Genomic DNA, 17,552 nt, shown 5'->3' with positions numbered 1-17,552 from the left:
GCAGACGCTGCGCTGCTGCAACGACGATGTCGCCGCGCCGTGCGGGGAGCAACAGCAGCCGTCGGACCCCCACCACGCCCAGCACGACTGGCGCAGCTCGCCCAACGAGGGGAGGGGCGGTAGGATGTTGAGTGGTAAGGTCGGCAGGTGCGCGAGGGATATGGTGGGGGAGTGCCGCAAGTGCGGCGTCGTGGTTTGCAGGGTAAGTTGAGTCGTATAAGATGGGGAGGGCCCGGCTATATGGTCGTCGGAGGAGGAAGAGGAGTGCGAGACTGTGTGACTGTGTTGTCGTCGGAGGAGGCTGCTGCTGCCGTCGATTCGTCCTATATATTTCCCTGCGCCTCGCGACTAGTCCTACGGCCTTGGACATGGACCGACGCGGGGCGGGAAAAGCCTCCGACGGCTGCTGCTGCTACTGTCTTTCGCACAGAAAGAGAGAGAGAGAGAGGGAAAGAAAGAGAGAGGTGTTGAATTGGTTTTAGGGAAGGAAGGAAAAAACATAAACTCACAAACTCCCAGAACTGCACCAGCAAACCGCCTCCGCCCATAGCCTTCCCGGCCCGCCTCCGCCGCCTCTGCAAGACGTGCGCAAACGTGCCGCTATCCGTTCTCACCTCGCCCGACATCACCTCGCCGCCCCCCGCCTGCTCGCTGGTCTCTTGCCGCACCGCCGCCGCCGCCGGCCGCTCGGTCCGGTCGACGCCGGGCTCGTCGCCGCACTCATCGACGTCGACGCTCAGCAGCACCCCGAACTCGCCGCCGCTCTTCACGCCGTCGTCATCGCCCGGCGCCGGCGCCGGCGAGACTCCGTCCCCGTACGGCTCGCCATCTTCACCTCATAACCACCACAGCCATCACAACCACAACACCGACGACGACGACGACGACGTTGACGAATCATCGTCGTCGCCTCCCCGTCCCCCTCCGGCTCCGGCCTTCACCAACCAAGCCTTCATCCGCAGCCCCTGCACGTGCCCGGACGCCGTCTGGCTGTGCGGGCCCTGCGGCCACGCGATCCGCACCCGCGACGGCCAGTACTCGCTCGGGTGGACGTGGCGCACGCGCTACAGCACGTACCTGGGCGGGCTGGGCGCCGGTATCGGCGAGGGCCACGAGGGCGTCAAGTGCGGCCTCGGCCCGGCGTGTCGCGGCGGCCACGACGTCGAGCACGAGGAGTGCGGGACGGCCGAGGAGTTGGCGGGCATCGTCGGGGGGAGGGGGGCTGCTGGGGCTTGGGTCGGGAATGGGGCGTCGTTGGTGCGAACCAGCCACGGCGTGTCCATCGGCGGCGGCGGTGCGTCATCCAGTAATAACAGCAACGAAGGAGGAGCCAACGCCGTCGTCGGCAGCCCGCACGACGAGTGGAGCGGGTCGTCGTTCTTCGCGCAGGAGATCGAGGGCATCGGCGGGCGGCGGGTGATGAAGATCAAGCGGCGGGTAAGGGTGGGCGCCGTGGTCAAGGAATACGAAGACGAGCGCGAGGGCCGCGCGCCGTACCTCGGCCGCGAGAAGGAAGGGCTCAACCGCGCGTGGTGCGCGTGGTGCGCGCGCGCGGTGCCGTCGAGGCGCGACGCTCGCGAGTTGCTGGAAGAGGATGAGGAGCGCTGGGGGCGAGGGGAGAGGGTCGTGTATTGCGGGGATGGGAGGACGGTGAGGTGATCATGATTGGTGTGGAATGGGGAGGATGGAGTGAAGTGGATGGATTGAGTTGGGTGGGTGGGTAGGTAGGTAGGTGAGTTGGATGCATGCATGGCAAAAGTGACATGAGTGGATATAAAGTGGCATGGCTTAATTCAATGGCGGGCAAGCAAAAAGAAAAAAAAAACGAAAACGAAATGAATTAGGAGAAAGAAGACAGAGCGGCTGGGCTTGTGTTCGGAATGCATTCTCTTTTGGCGCTTTTTTTTTTTGTTTTGTCGTTGTGCTCTTTCTCGTCGTCTTTGCGTGCGTGCGTGCGTGCAAAGTTTGGTGTTTTTGCTTTTCTTCTGCTCTTTTGATCGATTTCTTTTTTTTTTTATTCCCCTTCCCTTGACCGCCTGGCATTGGCTCTTTTCACATGCATACATGTATGGGGGAGGAGGAGGAGGAGCGACTCGGAGCATATAATGCTTGCGGGGTCAATGGGGCTGTTGGTTGAGGCTGATGTTGGTGATGATGATGACGAAGTCTTACGAGCGTGGTGAGCGAATGTGGTGATGTTGCTTTTTCAGTTTCTATAGCGTTGCTTGGAAGAGGATGAAGGGAGAGAAGGAGGAGGAGAAAAAAGTCTACGAGGATGTTGACCTTTTGAAAGGAAACAAGCATTCGGTTTCGGCTTTTGGGTTGCATGGGTTCGGTGTGTCGGTCTGCCTTGTGATTGAAGGGGGAGGTAGCAAGCAAGCAATCATACGTAGGATGGGATGGGATGGGATAAGCTGGGTTTTGATAACAATACTAGCATATATCTGCCTAGGTTTCCGTTATTCTAAGAGGAATAAGGGTTGATGTCTTGTGAGGCAACGTCTATAATCGTTTGCTTTTAGCAGCTAATGTCCACATGGGGGAAAATGGCGTTTGTTACGCTACGATATCTGGTGGGTTCTGTCGCTCGGGTTTCTTTGCGTCGTCATTTGCTCTTCTTTTTTCTTCTTCTTTCTATCTCTCTCTTCTTCCTTCCTTGAGAACCTTGACATGTGAAGCTGGTTGCATGTGCATTACGTTAAGGTTAAATGAATGAAGATCCATGTTGCTTCAGATCAGTCCCGATAAGGTGTGATTGGATACTAGGTTTACGTTGAGTAGTCAATCTCAGGGAATCGTGTGTCTGCTGACGGATCCTACAAGCCTGTTCTTTATAAAAGACTCCACTTTCGCTGTTAGATGCAGTTCTTGTCTCTACTTGTTATCTCGCGTAATGAGTCCTAGCGTAGTAGAAAAAGCTGTCAAACTGGCGGTCTTTCCGGGGTCCCAGTTTGTCTTCATTCGAATTGTCCGGCATATAGAGAGCGAGCTGGGCATGCTGAACTGCATCACGGAACAACGATGCTGGAGAAAGTCACTATTCACTGCTGCTCGGCACGAGAGTGGCGATAAAGTGATGAAGGGCAAAAGCCGGGTGGATAGCACGTGTGAAACCGTTAGCTAGGGCAGGTTAGGTACTGTGGCAAAGAGCCACACCAAGTGAATGACCCAGTGCTAGGGTCTGCCACGGTGCTTTCGTTTCAGAACCACAACGGCACTTGAAAAAGTTGCACATAAGCAATTAGAGTAGATTTTATTATCCACACCATGGCCAACAGCCACGCGACCCTTGCGCTTTTGGAAGCCAGAACGTCAACTGACCCCGTTGGTAAAGCAAATCACTTCGTCATATCTGGACAGGGCCACCTGAACATCAAAGCTGCCCATGTGGAGCTATCGCTCTGATGATTGGCTTTCGTCGGGAGAAGGAGAATCGGCACCTGACATGGTGAAGGCGGGCACCGGGCCCACTCGCATATCCATGCGACTTCAACGGCAAGGCTATACATAAAGCGCAGGGAACCGGTCGATAGAACTCACGTCTACATCCGCGTTCGAGCTGTAGGGAGGATACTCTCCGACCAGAAGGTCCAAGAAATGCTCACTGTCGGCGACAGTCTACAAACTAAACCCGCACTTGTGGGCTGCGGGGACCGGAGATATATGGCGGCATCGATCTTCCGGACAGCAACGTCAAAGGTACGGACATCACCTGCGCTGGTGCAGTTCATGACTTAATTTTTTTTTCTTTGACGCTGGAATTCACCATGTTTGCACATTGCTGAAGTGCTGCGCATGATTGTGTTGATGCGGATCTAATGGGGCAGTATTGCTCCAGGTGTCACTTGTGTCGGATGCTCGAGAACACCGCCGAGTGGTCCGATTCGCTATCCTTGTCATTCTGCGTGTTGCTTTTCCGCCATTCAAAGCTCCAGTGATGGTCTACCGGGCTTTGAAGAGAGCGCGAAGGGCAAGAAATAGGCGAACAAGTTTGAATGGAGGGAAGGTGCAAGTCAACTGACGCAACAACGCTTCCCGCCGCCAGTCATTCCACGACGTCAGGACGCCATAGCGCAGCTGATCGCGCGCGAAGCAAAGGCACGCGACCACTTGAGAGTGTTCCTGAGATCCGGGAAGCCACAGCATAGATATAAGAGCGCCCCGCCTTTCCTCTCCCATCTATTCTTCGTCGCAACCGCCGCCTTGTCAGTCTTACAAAGGGCGGAAATGACGCTTACTGAGTACCAAGTCAGCGACTGTCTTCGTGCGAGCATGTGGCTAAAACTGCGTACTGGAGTTGGGCAGTTAAAGCCCCCACCAATCTGCGCGTCGAGGCCGATGTAACGTAATGCTGCCCAGCTGTAAAAGATGATGCGGAACCGCACCATCTCAGCCTGATGCTGAATATCCGGATGAGCCGTCAAACTTGATCGCCGACCATCCCTTTGACAAGGGCTAAGTAAAATGCTGCTGTCGCAAACAAGCCCGGCGGGGCGGCACAAGTTTTCCATTTGCAATCTCCGATGAATGGAAGACTTAACAAGCAGATTGCCGTGAAGACTCAAGACCAAAGAATGATGTATTTATATATGCATAAAAATCTTCGAGATCGATCCTGGTCACCTGTACAACCAACCACCAGCAAGTAGTAGTCTATATTTTGGCCTGACCCCTCCCCCCAAACAAACGCCATTTCTCTATGCTCGCAAAAAAGACCGCCCACCTCCATATGCAGAGAGAAGACAATGCCCACCCCCTCTAATACGCAAGCAACCTTCTCACCCCCGCTCACCTCAACCACACACCATTCCTTCCTTGGGTATCTCAGCCTTCTCGACCGTTACGTCCTCACCCTTACCACCATCCTCGACTTTCTTATTTCCTACCTCCACCTCCTCGACCCTGCCCTCGGGCGCCACGCCCGCCCTCTTCGCCTCCTCGTCTTCCTTTTGCTTCTGCTGCTCTAACTTCTTCTTGTCCTTCTTGCTGAGCGACAGCGCGCCCTTCTCCAGCGCCTCCTTGGGCAGCGGCCGCACGTACGGCTGGCAGATGAAGCGCGGCCGCCTGCACCGGTTGACGGCGGCGACGGAGCTCTCGTGCGGGTCGGGCGCCGACTCCCCGTTGGGTGCTGCTGCAGCTGCTGTTGTCGTCGTCTGGTCTGCGGCTGATGAACCGTTGGTCGCGGTCGTCGTCGTCGTCGTCGCCGCATCAGCCTCCCTTTCGTACTCGATGAGCTCCTGCCTCACGGCCGCCTCCACCATCTGCAGCACGTTCTCGAAGGCCTCGATGTTGCCGGAGCGGGACCGGGCCAGCGCGTCGCGGATGTTGGTGTGCTTTGCGACGAGCGGGCGCAGCAGGCGGAAGAGGTGGGACTGCATGGCCGTGAGGTTCGGGTCGAGCGACTTCTCGTTCTTCTTCGCGCCGCCGTTCTTCTTGTTGTTTTCCCTGTCGTTCGCGATGCGCTGCTTCTTCTTCGGCGGCCCGCCCTCTTCCTCTCCTCCGCTCGCGTCATCCTTGTCCTCCTCGAACGGGTCTTGCGAGGGCGGGTCCGACGGCAGGAACAGCGGCTTCCTCTCCGGCGGCGCGACGCCCAGGACGTGCTTGTAGATGATGTCCATGTACCGCCGGAACACGGCGTCCATCCTGTACCCGCCCTTGCCGTCCCTGCCCCTCCAGTACTCCCTCCCCTCGCAGCCTTCCGCCGGCGGCCCGGCGAAGATGGTGGGATCGTACAAGTTGCCCTCGGCGCTCATGACGCCGTCCGCACCCGTCGCCTCCAAGCACGCCGCGATGTCCTCGTGCTGCAAGATGTTGCCGTTGGCGAAGATGACGGTGTCCGGGGGCAGGTCGTCGCGCAGGTGGCGGATGGCCTGCCAGTCGGCCAGGCCCGTCTCGTGGCCCTTCTGGTGACGCTGGCGGCCGTGGACGGCGATGGCGCTGGCGCCGGCGTCGAGGATCATGCGCGCGTACGCCAGCGTGCGCTCGCGCGTCTCCTGCACGCGGAACTTGGCCGTCACCGGCACGGGCAGCTCGGCGTGCAGCCGCGCGATCAGCGCCCGGATCGTGTCCCAGTCCTCCTGCAGGAAGGCGCCGTAGTGGCCCCTGCGCGCGATGCCCTGCGGGCAGCCGAGGTTGAGGTCGACGGCGTCGCAGAAGGGCGCGACGTGCTGGGCGGCGGCGATGAAGTCGTCCGGGTCGTTGGAGCAGAACTGGACGAAGAGGGGCCGGTCGGTGGCGGGGTTGCCGTCGAGGTGGGCGTCCGAGGTTGTGTATTCCTTGAGGTGGTCGGGGTCGGGCGGCGAGGGGATGGCGTCGCGCAGCGGCTGGAAGGACTGCTTGCGGTACGGGGGCTTCTCATGGAAGAGGCGCGAGTGGAGCATGGGAGTGTAGGCTAGCAGGTCATTCTTCCGGTCGTCGGGCATGAAAGAGCGGCTCAGCATGCGCCAGGCCTGGTTGCGCTGTCAGCGGAGCGCGAGTCGCATAGTGATTGTGAGGCGTACATATTCAGAGGCCTCGACCATAGGTGCGAGCACCATCTTCGGACTGCCGAGGGCCTCATAGAATGCGCGGCCATGGAGCTTTGGCCTCTGGAAGCAAAGAGGCTTTTTGTCTTGACCGTTGTCCATGGCGGAGGATTGTGCGGTGGCCATGGTGGCGCGGGTGGAGAGAAGGGTCGGGGAGGAAAGACGCAGCCCCGCAGGGCGTGTAAGTAAGGCGCGTATGGTGAATGAAGGCACGTTGGGAGTGCTTGAGTGGAGATGGGAGATGGCTGTAGCGCATGGAAAAAGTTCCCACGCAGCTGCGTCATCACTAGCGCCGCGCTAAGTCCGGGGGTCGCTGCTTCCCCGCGGGGCCGCCGGGTGCGCAGGCTGCGTTGCAACAGGAACATCCGTCTCACTCTCACTCTAATTGCACTTCAACCCTCTTTCCACTCTCGCTTCCAATTCACTTTAACGTACACAATCATTGCTTTTTATCTACAACACCTTCCCTGTCTCTGCAAGAAAGACCGCTGACCGTCTATGCGTACTGCAGGCGATCCTCTGACCAGCCAGGCTGCAGGTCGCTCCAGTCCCTCGAGAAGCCAAAGTCCGACTGATACTTGCCATACAAAACGAGCTCTACCTTGTCAAATGCGACACCCTCTTCCGACTGTGCCCAGACGCTGAGCGACAGCGTGTTGGAGCCCTTGTTGTTGAGCACGCCCGGCGGGAACGGGAACCTCGTCTGCGGCCCAATATGCGGCAGGTACTTGCCATATTGATATCTGCGCGTCTCGTCAGCACTTGATCCTGTCCTCTCCGTCCAAATCGACCGGAGACGTAAACGACTCACCCGTTGATGAAGATCTGCACCCTGGCCACCGTCCCGTCCGGAATGCCCACCTCCAGCCCAATCGGCGCGTCCAGGTCCTCGTCGACATCCAGCTCGAACTCGGTCGTGTACCACCGGATTCCGGCGCCCGCGAAGCCCTCGAGCGGATCGCCCTCGTCCCAGGCCGACGCGTCGAAGCCGGGCAAGTGCCAGCCGAGACGCTCGCCGTGCAGGCCGCCCTCGTTGAGCGGGCCGCGGACGGGGTCGACGTAGCCGGCGCCGCCGCCCGCGTTGCCCTGGATCTTCCACTGCCTGAACGACGCCGTCGCGTTGCCGGTGGCGTTACTCGCCGCCAGCAGGCTCGCCGCGATGATGCCGCGCGGGTTGAGCGGGCCGTAGGGCCCCTGGCTGTCCTGGTCGTGGCCGGTGTAGTCGGTCACGACGGTGAGCACGTTGCCCTCCTGCACCACCTTCGCCTTGGAGAAGTCGAGCACGGCCGACGTTGAGACGAGCGACGCGTTGCCCGGGTGCCCGCCGACGAGCGCGCCGTTCAGCCACGCCGACCAACCCGCCGCGACGCCGCCCTGCACGGTGATGTTGGCGCCGGAAGCACCGACGCCATCGAAGTAACCGCGGTAGACAAAGACGCCCGTGTAGAAGCCGTAGTCGCTGCCGTATAGCACCGGCAGCGTTGCCGGCGCCAGCGGGCTGAGCGTCGTCGTCTTGTTCGCCACCGTCCAGCGCGAGTCGTCGTAGGACGGGTCCGCCTCGGGCAGCGCGTCGGCAACCTTCCAGCCGGTGAGCGCCGGCAGCGCGACGTCGCGGTCGACGATGCCGGGCAGTTCTGCCTGCAGCGAGCCGTACGCCGAACGCGTGGTGGACAGCGCCGCGCCGTTCCAGTTGATGGTGTCGACGGAGGGGTCGCCGACGTAGACGTCGATGCTTGTCGCGTTCAGGTGGTCGCCCGAGATGGAGACGGTGCCGCCCGAGACGGACGCGGAGCGCACGAGGTAGGGCCCCAGCACGAAGATTTGCTCGTCCGGGGCGATGTGCGGATTCGACGTCGTCGCCGGCGCGAAGAAGGTGTAGGCGGCCCACCGCTCGAGGAGGTAGAGGACCGGTCCCTGCGCGAACTTGACGACCGTCGCGCCCTTGGCCTGCGTGTACTTGAAGGCTGCGGACGTGCCGTTGCCGGTGGCCGTGGCTGCGAAGTCCGACTCGGCGCCGTAGGTGGTGAAGGTCGCGTTCTTGAGGTCTGCGCCCTTGAACGCGAGCTCGCCGACCTGGCCCTCGTTGAGGTAGAAGACCACGACGGGCACGTCGAAGAGGCCGTAGGTCAGGACTTCGGCCGACGAGTACAGCAGCGTGTGGTCCTCCCCGACGGGGTAATCCGTCACCACGATCCTGCTCTGGCGGCCGCGCAGATCGAGGCTGGCGATGGCGACGGGCCCCTCGGAAGTCGCGAGGTCCAGGGAAAAGGGGGTGTTGGCGCGGGACCGGCTGTTGTCGTGCTGGGTGAAGTAGAAGCCGGCGGCGGTCTCGGGGTTGCGCAGCACCCAGGTGAAGACGGCGGAGTCGTTGACGGCGTTGCCGGTGCCGTTGCTCTCCATGACAGTATTCAGGAGACCAGAGCTGACGCGCGTGAACAGGGCGATCAGCTTGACGTGCTTGAACTTGTCCCACACCTCGCGCGTCTCGCGCAGCGGCGCGCCGTAGTCGTACGACGTGTACACGACGGGCGCGGCGAGGTGGCCCCAGTTGGTGCCGCCGTACGCCATGTACATGTTCTGCAGCGTCATGCGCTGCGCGATGTTGTTCTTGTAGAAGACGTCGGGGTAGGCCGTGTCGTGCTCGGACACGCAGTCGTCGAAGAAGGCGCCGCCCCACGGCTGGAACCAGCCGGCCTTGAACTCGGGCGTGTACTCGGGCTGGGTGAAGGAGTAGTTCTGGAACCACTGGTAGTACGTGCGCAGCAGGGTGAAGCCGGTGTCGATGTTGTCGCAGCTCAGCCCGCCCGCGTACGAGTCCAGCCCGTAGATGTCGACGGCGCCGCCGACGTCCTGGTAGTCGACGGACCAGCTCTGGCCGCGCATGCCCTTCTCGTTGGACGTGAAGGGCACGACGATGCCGTTGGCGCGGAACGCCTCCTTCACTTGCTCCATGTACAGCACCAGCGGGTCGTCGGCCACGTGCCGGCTCTCCGTCAGCTCGTTCTCGACCTGCACGAGGATGACGGGCCCGCCCGCGGTGACCTGGTTGCGCGCGATGATGGGCACGAGCGCGTCGACCCACGGCCGCCACGCCCGCCGGTACGTCTCGTCGTCGGTCCGCACGTCGCCGCCGCTGCCGTCGGTCAGGTAGAGGCCGTAGCCGCCCGCGCTGGTCTCGGCGTTGCAGTACGGGCCCGGGCGCGCGATGATGTAGACGCCTTCCTCCCTGGCGATGTCGAAGAGCTTCTGGATGTCTTTTCCCGGCGACTCGAAGTCGTAGACGTCCGGCGCGGGCGAGTGGTACGACCAGAAGAAGTAGACGCTGAGGGTGTTGAGCCCGTTCGCCTTGAACTTCTGGATCACGTCGCGCCACAGCGCAGGCACCGGCAGCCGCGCGTAGTGGAACTCGCCCGAGTAGATGTAGACGCGCGAGCCGTTGACGAACAGGCTGCTCTCGTCCCACTGGACGACGGAGGTGTAGCCGTTGTCGCGCTGGCCGCCGGCCAGCGAGATGGCCGCGCCCAGAAGGAGCAGGAGGATCGCGACGGCACGCATGTCTGCTGCAGGAGGGGGGATGCCGAGAAGGGTCAAGAGAAAAAAAAAGTGCCGCGGGTCATAGGCTGTATTTCAATCATCTCGGTCAGTCGACGCCCACATGAAGTCATAGCAGAATACGGCATGCGGGCCATGTCAGGTACAAAGATCCATCAATGAGAGCGCCGGGATCTGCACCAGGGCCGTAACGAGGAGCGGGGACATGCGGAGACTAGGAACGGCGCTGCTAACCTAAAGAGAGGCGCATGTTTCCCGGTCGTGGCTGATTTCTCTAATTAACCCCCGGGCCGAGCATCCTATTCGAGCCCATCGCTGGGCTTTGTCCCGAGCGTGAGGGCGGGATTGTGGGGTTCCCTTTCGTGTTGCGAGCGTGACCTTGCCGTTTTTGCCCCGCAATGCAAGCGAACCTGCATTCACCATGGTGGCGCCAAATTGCACCACGAGCCGAACATGAGATCCTGGTAGCGCACGCGGCCCTGCATAAGCGAGGATGGCGGCGGACAAAGGGAGCTCGTGCCCTCCTGTAGCGAAACTCCAGACAAACCTGGACTATCAGAGATTCTGCTGTCGAACGTCCCGCGTCGCTTGCTCGCTCGACCGGAAGGCCGTTGGTAGATGGATGTGATACGTGGAGGTAAGTGTTGGAGCTCGGAGAAGTGATGCAGAATAGTAGAGAGTGGCAATGATCGAACGATGGGGTAAAAAAGGAAATACTACAGTGGCGAGTAACAAGAGTCTTGGATCTGCAATGGAGGCCGACATTTTACGGATTGAATATGAGGCATAAAGGCCATTCGTGGATTGAGCGGATGGATCTGTCGTACACTGATTTGCGGCGTGAAGAATTCGACCTCAAGCAGTTCTGTATCCAGTGCGATTCTACTAGAGAACGTTACATAGGTAGTCGAAGCAAAGATCCGGACGCAGATACAGTTTTCAACGACTTTTCTATGGGTGGTTGAAGTGAATGTCTAGACGTAGATGCAGGTTTTGAACCCGTACAAAAGTGTCCAGACATTGGATCCCACCACCTACGTAATTCGCAGTTTGTGGATGTTTGTGGATCGCACCAGAAGAAAAGATAACAAGCAAAAGAAACCAAACGAGTTGTTCCGAGGTCAATTGAAGTCTAATATTATGCTCATTAAGTTATAGACTAAGACTGTAGGCCTGAAGGCGTTGGCTTTGCCCCTAGTCTTTCTCCATATCCTTCTTGTCGCGCATGTCACGCCTTTCCATCTTGGTTGTCGTTTCGAAAGGGTGAGTTGCGAAATCAAGGTGTCGGACCCAAAAGAACCGCAGCGCAGGCAGCCTGGCAAGTGCCATAAGCGGCATTGCAAGCAATGATCGATGCGGGAGCGGAGGCACCAAGCGTGGCGCCCCAAGTGAAACCAGCAGCGCCGTAGCAGGCCATGACGACGGAAGCGCAGCCGCCTTGACAAATGGCGTATCCGATCGGTCCGGCCGTGGCGGTGTTGGCGAAGAGGAGAGAGGCTCCGGCGAAGAGCAAGGGTTGGAAGCGCATATTGTTCAGTTCTGGGAAGTTGTTTGCTAATCCAGAGGTATTCAGTGAGAAAGCGGCCTGGGTTAGGTGCATGGGCTGGGATCACTCACAGCTGTGGGAAGGTGGTCAGGTCGCTGTGGGCTGGTTGTCGGAGCTTGCGACGTTGGGTTTGTGATGTTGAGTTGGGGTGGAGAAGGGAAGAAGCCGGCGCAGGCGCGGAAATATATTCGATGAAAGAAGCGTGACGGCGGCAGGACAGGGCTGGAGCACCCTGCGCACGAGGCTATGCCAAGAATATTCTGGAAGCTAACCTGGTGGTGAATGACAAGGTGGAAAGGAACGATTGGCTACAAGGATTTCGGGCTTCAGGAATTCTCAGGCATCCTCCTGAGTTGCACTTGCTTTGCATTCACAGATATGGGATCAGACATTCTTGACATTGCAACTCCAAGATGGACCGAGCAATTCAGAAACAGAAACCAGTCCAATTAGAGCTGGGATACGCGGTGGGGTTCAAGCTGCACGCTCCGCGTGGGTGACTCCACTTCAGCGGGAGATGCGAGGAAGATCATGAAAGATTGCCTTGAATCCTTGTAACAAACCAGGATGAGTCTTAGACAGTATCACGGTGCTTTTGCGCGCACTTTGCAGCGAAACCGACAAGCTGTGCTTGTATGTCGGCATTTGAAGTCACTTCAAAGACATGCAGCAGGTGTGCATCATCACTGCTTGAAACACCTAGCTTACTATATCCGTGCAAGTACGGTCAAGTACCAGGCTTAACCATTGGGCATGCAAACACGCAAACGTATGGTAGTAGTTGTCGGCGATTGGTTGTTTGCTTAAACGACAACATGTCCTTTGAGGCCCGCTATGATCTGGAGATCTCGAACATATGTCTTAGTCTGCTCTAGATGGGGTCTAGGCTGCGCCACAGTTTTGCTGGAATCTCCCTGGGCCAATATTATCTGCGATAGCATAGCAAGTCGGGTGCTGGATGCATGATTTCTCTGCGACGCAGGTCGCAAGGGCGGTAGGCCGGTGAATCAACCGCGGCGACAGAGATATGGAGACCACGAGAATGCGCTAAGGAAGAGAGTAATTGCTAGCGCAAAGAGCGTATAGCAAGCGGCCGTAAGATTTATTCGAAGAACATTGTGCGCGCATCGACGAGCGAAACAAATGTGTTGGGATACAGCATGGAAGATGCCGCCTTAACGGGATCATCTCTGGCCAGGACCGCCGTGCTGGAAATCGCTGAAGTGGTGGAGCAGCGAGGCTGAGATGGAGAAGGGGTTTAAGGTTGTTTGTGAGTTGGTTTGATGGAAGGGACGCGTAGCAGCCTAACCCGAGTCGGCCTAGCGTGGCGATGAGGAAGATTCTCCCCCTTGCAGGACCGGGACACGCAAGCCACTCCACCACCACCAAACACTTCGCTCACCACCGCGCGCCCGCCACTGCTGTCATGACTAGCCCTAAGCCGACGATGCCGCGCCGTCGCCTTGCACCCGCATCCGTGCTTTGACACGCCATGCCTTTATTCCCGGACAGAGCCGCCGCAACGGCGTCCGTTATGACGCCCCAATGCTTAATAGCTAAGCTTATTCAAGCTGCCGGGAGAGCTTGACGAGTCCGACTACCGCATGAGCCTGATATGCCAACTGCATCCGCGAATCGACCCTCTCGCGTGTGCCTTAGCCCCTACTCATCTCCTAATAGCTGCGCTCCTCTATCGCAATGCGGCAACAGGCACTCTTGAGCGCGGCCGAACTCGGGCTTGCCTGTGCGGATTTACATATCACGACTATGCCGATCGTTGCGTCGTAAGCCTCGTCTACTTCAGCACGCCGGTTGCCCGAATAGGCACAGTGTTGATAAGCTCCGGCTTCGCTCAGCCCAATCGTTCCATGCGACGACTCAAGCCTCAAATGGCGCATGAAGAAACCTTGTTTACAGCCTTGTAAGGAGCCTCGTCGTTGGGGGCGGCCGCGGATTTACCGTCGTCGTTTGGCGCCTTTTTCTTCGATGATGACGACTGCGTGAAGTTTACACTGATGGAACTCGCCGCTGGGTGCGCCTGTGTACCGTTTCAACACCTGTTTCGCTGTTTCAGCTCATCTCCAGCCGCCGAACATGTTCCGATGGCCAGGTGAGATGCGCGCTGGGCCCTCCCGCTGGCCGGTCTCGCGCCACTTTGGCCGCGTAAAAATGTCCAAGTCTCTTGCTATCGTTCGCTTGGGGCCGACTGCTGCTGTGGTCCATGCCTGGGACGCGTAACACCCTGAAGTCCCACAATCCGGGGAATTCTGCTTTATAACGTTTGAGCTGCTACTACTAACAATGACAAGCACTCGTCTCTCGTTTCCGCAGGCTCGCAGCCCGCAACCAAACCCAAAATGCGTTCTTCGCTTTCCATTCTCTCGGCAGTGACCCTCTTGGTCCAGGGCCTTCACGCCTACTCCACTAACTTCACCAGCCAGAACCTTGCCTCCGGTACCAGTACGTCTCGCGGCACCAACCCTCAAGAGCTTGTTGGATACTAATTCGACCTAGTCAAGCTCGGAGACTGGCAAAATGCCTACGATCGTGCGAAGACGTTCGTCGACGGGCTCAGCACTTCTGAGAAGATTTCGCTGATCACTGGCTCTGACGTCTCCAACTTTACCGCTCTTTACTTCAGAGACTCTGGTGACTCCATTCTGGACTACTACTATGTCACGACTTGGCCCCTCTCCTCGGCCGTTGCCATGACCTGGGACAAGGATCAGATGTACACCATGTACAAGGCTCTGGGCGACGAATTCTACGCCAAGGGAATCAACGTTGCCAACGGGCCTGTCAGCCAGCCTCTGGGCCGTTCTCCTTGGGGTGGACGCAACGGCGAGTCCTTCGGTCCCGACTCCTACCTCAACGGTATCGCCTTTGGTCTTTCCGTCAAGGGTTACGGGGATGCTGGCGTCATTTCCGGCGCCAAGCACTTCCTCTTGAACGAGCAGGAGAACAACCGCACCCAGTCCTCTGGTGGTGGCGGTGGCGGCGGCAGCCCTCCCAGCGACGGTGCCAACTCCACCATGCCTAGCGGCGGTGACAACTCCACCTCGTCCGATGGTGGTATGGGCGGTGGCATGGGCGGCAGCGACTCGAGCTCGGAGAGCACTGCCTACTCCGCTCAAGTCGATGACAAGACCCTCCACGAAACGTAAGTTTGGTCCGCGTGTTCAGACCAGATCAGGAAATGCTGACGGAGTGATCACAGATACATGTGGCCTTTCTATGATGGTGTCAAGGCCGGTCTGGGCGCTGTGATGTGTGCCCTGAACCGGGTGAACGAGACCTACGCATGCGAGAACCAGGACCTCATCGGAGGCATGCTCAAGACCGAAATCGGATTCCCTGGCTTCGTGTTTGGCGACGTCGGTGGTCAGAAGACTGCCTTTGGATCAGCCAATGCTGGCATGGACTACGGCAGTTCGTCGACCTGGAGCAACTCGACCATCAACACCGGCCTGAACAACGGGTCCTTGACCGAGGCGCGCCTAACCGACATGGCGGTCCGCAACGTCTTGCCCTCGTACTATTTCAACCAGCAGGACGGCACGTACCCCGCGACTGCCGGGCTCGAGGACTACGTCGACCCGCGGGCGAACCACAGCAAGATCGCGCGCAACATCGCCGCCTCGTCGCTCGTGCTCCTCAAGAACACCAACGGCGCGCTGCCGCTGAACAAGCCGAGGACCATGTCCATCTTCGGCGCCCACGCCGGCGCCGCCAACGCCGGGCCCAACGACCCGCTCTCCGTCACCGGCTCCGACGACGTCTTCCAGGGCCACGCGGCCAGCCTGGGCGGCAGCGGCACCGGCTCGTTCGCCTACCTGATCACCCCGCACTACGCCCTGACCACTAAGGTCCTCGAGGACGGCACCATGTTCCGCTGGCTCATGAACGACACGGCCTACGCCTCCAGCAGCTCCGGCATGGGCGGCGGCGTCTCGGGCTACTCGTCCGGCACGGGCGCCGCCCACACGTACGCCGGCTACGCCGCCGACACGGACGTGTGCCTCGTCTTCCTCAACGCCTACTCGGGCGAGGGCGCGGACCGCGGCGAGCTGACCAACGCCGACCAGGACGCCATGGTGACATCCGTCGCGTCCTCGTGCAACAACACCATCGTCGTCATCAACGCCATCGCCGCGCGCCTCGTCGACGCGTGGATCGACAACGACAACGTCACGGCCGTCGTCTACGGCGGCATGCTGGGCCAGGAGTCGGGCCGCGCCATCGTCGACGTCCTGTACGGCGACGTCAACCCCAGCGGCAAGCTGACGTACACGCTCGCCCGCAACGAGTCCGACTACAACACCCCGCTGTGCACCGACCTCGTCTGCGACTTCGCCGAGGGCAACTACATCGACTACAAGTACTTCGACGCCTACAACGTCACCCCCCGCTACGAGTTCGGCTTCGGCCTGTCCTACACCACCTTCCAGTACGCCGCCGACCTGACCGTCGCCAAGGCCCCCAACGCCGGCCTCGACCGCAAGTTCTCCCAGGGCCAGCGCGCCGTCGGCGGCCGCGAGGACCTCTGGGACGTCGTCGCTACCGCCGAGACCGAGGTCTCCAACTCGGGCGCCCGCGATGGCGCTGAGGCCGTCCAGCTGTACGTCGGTTTCCCCGATGCCGCGGGCCAGCCCGTCCGGCAGCTGCGTGGGTTCGAGAAGGTGCACCTGGCCAAGGGCGAGAAGAAGTCCGTCAAGTTCGAGCTGAGAAGGAGGGATCTGAGCTACTGGGACGTCGAGGCGCAGAACTGGGCGGTCGCGAGCGGCGAGTACACGTTCTGGGTGGGCGCGAGCAGTCGCGATTTTAAGAGTAAGGCGGTGTTGACTGTTTAGGTTGGGTGGGGAGAGAATTTTTTTTTTTTGAAAAAAAGGGGGTGGGTGGTTCCTGTTGGGGAGGTCGGGAGGGACTTTGTGTTTATAGTCTTTGCTTTCTACGTGTATATGTTTTTTGGACGGTAGATATGTTGCCAATACCTCATATGGATGAAGCCAGTCTTAATGTACTACCTCCTTTGTTATGTATGCTATGCTAAAAAAGATATTCTCAGATTATACCAGGCTGGAGGCAGGCTGCCAATAATAGATAGTAAGCACGCAGCCATTTGTACACCACTGTCATGCCAGAGCGAATCAGTGAGGGGTAGCACTTCTCACAAGAAAAACCAATCATAAGGTAGCGCGTGTAGTACCGATTACGGCGCCCTCCGTCACTCGAACGCTGTGCTTACTATCCCTGTGTTGCACTACACAGCCTTGTGGTACCTGAAAGTCTTTATCTTGTCTACGTTCAGCCTTCTCATCCCTTACACTTCTCTTCCCCTCCCTTCCGCGCTGACGCGGCGCCGTTTCCAGAATACAACGCCATGTACGAGCGCGTTGAGCTTCGCGAGCTGGCACACGCCACCGATACGAGTTTGCTTCGAGCGCCGCAACATGGTCCGAGATCAGCACCTACTGCTTTCGGCGGCATCCTGAAACAGTTGTCGAAAGCCCAAGGTCGAACCTTACGACGCCACGCAGGTGCAGTCCTCGCGTTGCTTGTTTTCGGACTCCTGCCGGGTATTGTTTACTTTAGTATTGTGAAAGAACCGTTCAAATTTGAAGTCGACCACTGTGAAAAAGCTTTTCTCTCCACGATTTTTGTGGCCGTTCCTCCCGCAAGGTATGATCCCGGAGTAGAAGGCTTGTTCACTATCGATCGTACTTCAGGGAATTTCCCCTTCTGGTTGGCGAAATTCTTGGATACGGTATGGGACCTGATCATCGGTCGGGGACTGCAGTTCCTGTTTGGCTTTATTAGCTACGTTGTCTTGTCCAATGCCCTGCTCAGGGCCCTCGAGGCGTCGCCGATACCTTACCGGACCTTTACCAGTCTAACACTCAACGGCGCATCAACCTGGACTATCATATACA

The 17,552-nt window shown here is 59.0% G+C and overlaps 4 protein-coding genes across 4 annotated transcripts; 2 read left to right on the top strand and 2 right to left on the bottom strand.

Moving 5' to 3' along the window:
* Positions 1–240: 240 nt before the first annotated feature.
* SLS55_005114 (uncharacterized protein) lies at positions 241–1,659 on the top strand (the record flags this gene model as incomplete). The annotated part of the gene is made up of 2 exons (XM_066776565.1): positions 241–246; positions 520–1,659. 2 exons carry the CDS (start codon positions 241–243, stop codon positions 1,657–1,659), a joined length of 1,146 nt encoding a protein of 381 aa, XP_066632407.1.
* A 3,134-nt stretch (positions 1,660–4,793) lies between these two features.
* Positions 4,794–6,650, bottom strand: DUS1 (tRNA dihydrouridine synthase; the record flags this gene model as incomplete). The annotated part of the gene is made up of 2 exons (XM_066776564.1): positions 4,794–6,449; positions 6,501–6,650. 2 exons carry the CDS (start codon positions 6,648–6,650, stop codon positions 4,794–4,796), a joined length of 1,806 nt encoding a protein of 601 aa, XP_066632406.1.
* A 370-nt stretch (positions 6,651–7,020) lies between these two features.
* On the bottom strand, positions 7,021–10,079 carry SLS55_005112 (uncharacterized protein; the record flags this gene model as incomplete). The annotated part of the gene is made up of 2 exons (XM_066776563.1): positions 7,021–7,267; positions 7,336–10,079. The coding sequence occupies 2 exons, from the start codon at positions 10,077–10,079 to the stop codon at positions 7,021–7,023; spliced, it is 2,991 nt and encodes a 996-aa protein (XP_066632405.1).
* Positions 10,080–13,979: 3,900 nt separating this feature from the next.
* On the top strand, positions 13,980–16,472 carry SLS55_005111 (uncharacterized protein; the record flags this gene model as incomplete). The annotated part of the gene is made up of 3 exons (XM_066776562.1): positions 13,980–14,082; positions 14,137–14,782; positions 14,840–16,472. The coding sequence occupies 3 exons, from the start codon at positions 13,980–13,982 to the stop codon at positions 16,470–16,472; spliced, it is 2,382 nt and encodes a 793-aa protein (XP_066632404.1).
* Between the last annotated feature and the right edge of the window lie 1,080 nt (positions 16,473–17,552).

This window comes from Diplodia seriata, assembly GCF_021436955.1.
Source record: "Diplodia seriata strain FDS-637 chromosome Unknown scaffold_5, whole genome shotgun sequence".
In the NCBI taxonomy this organism is placed as follows: domain Eukaryota; kingdom Fungi; phylum Ascomycota; class Dothideomycetes; order Botryosphaeriales; family Botryosphaeriaceae; genus Diplodia; species Diplodia seriata.
Note: the sequence above shows the minus strand (reverse complement) of the source record. Positions and strands in the feature narration are given on the sequence as shown.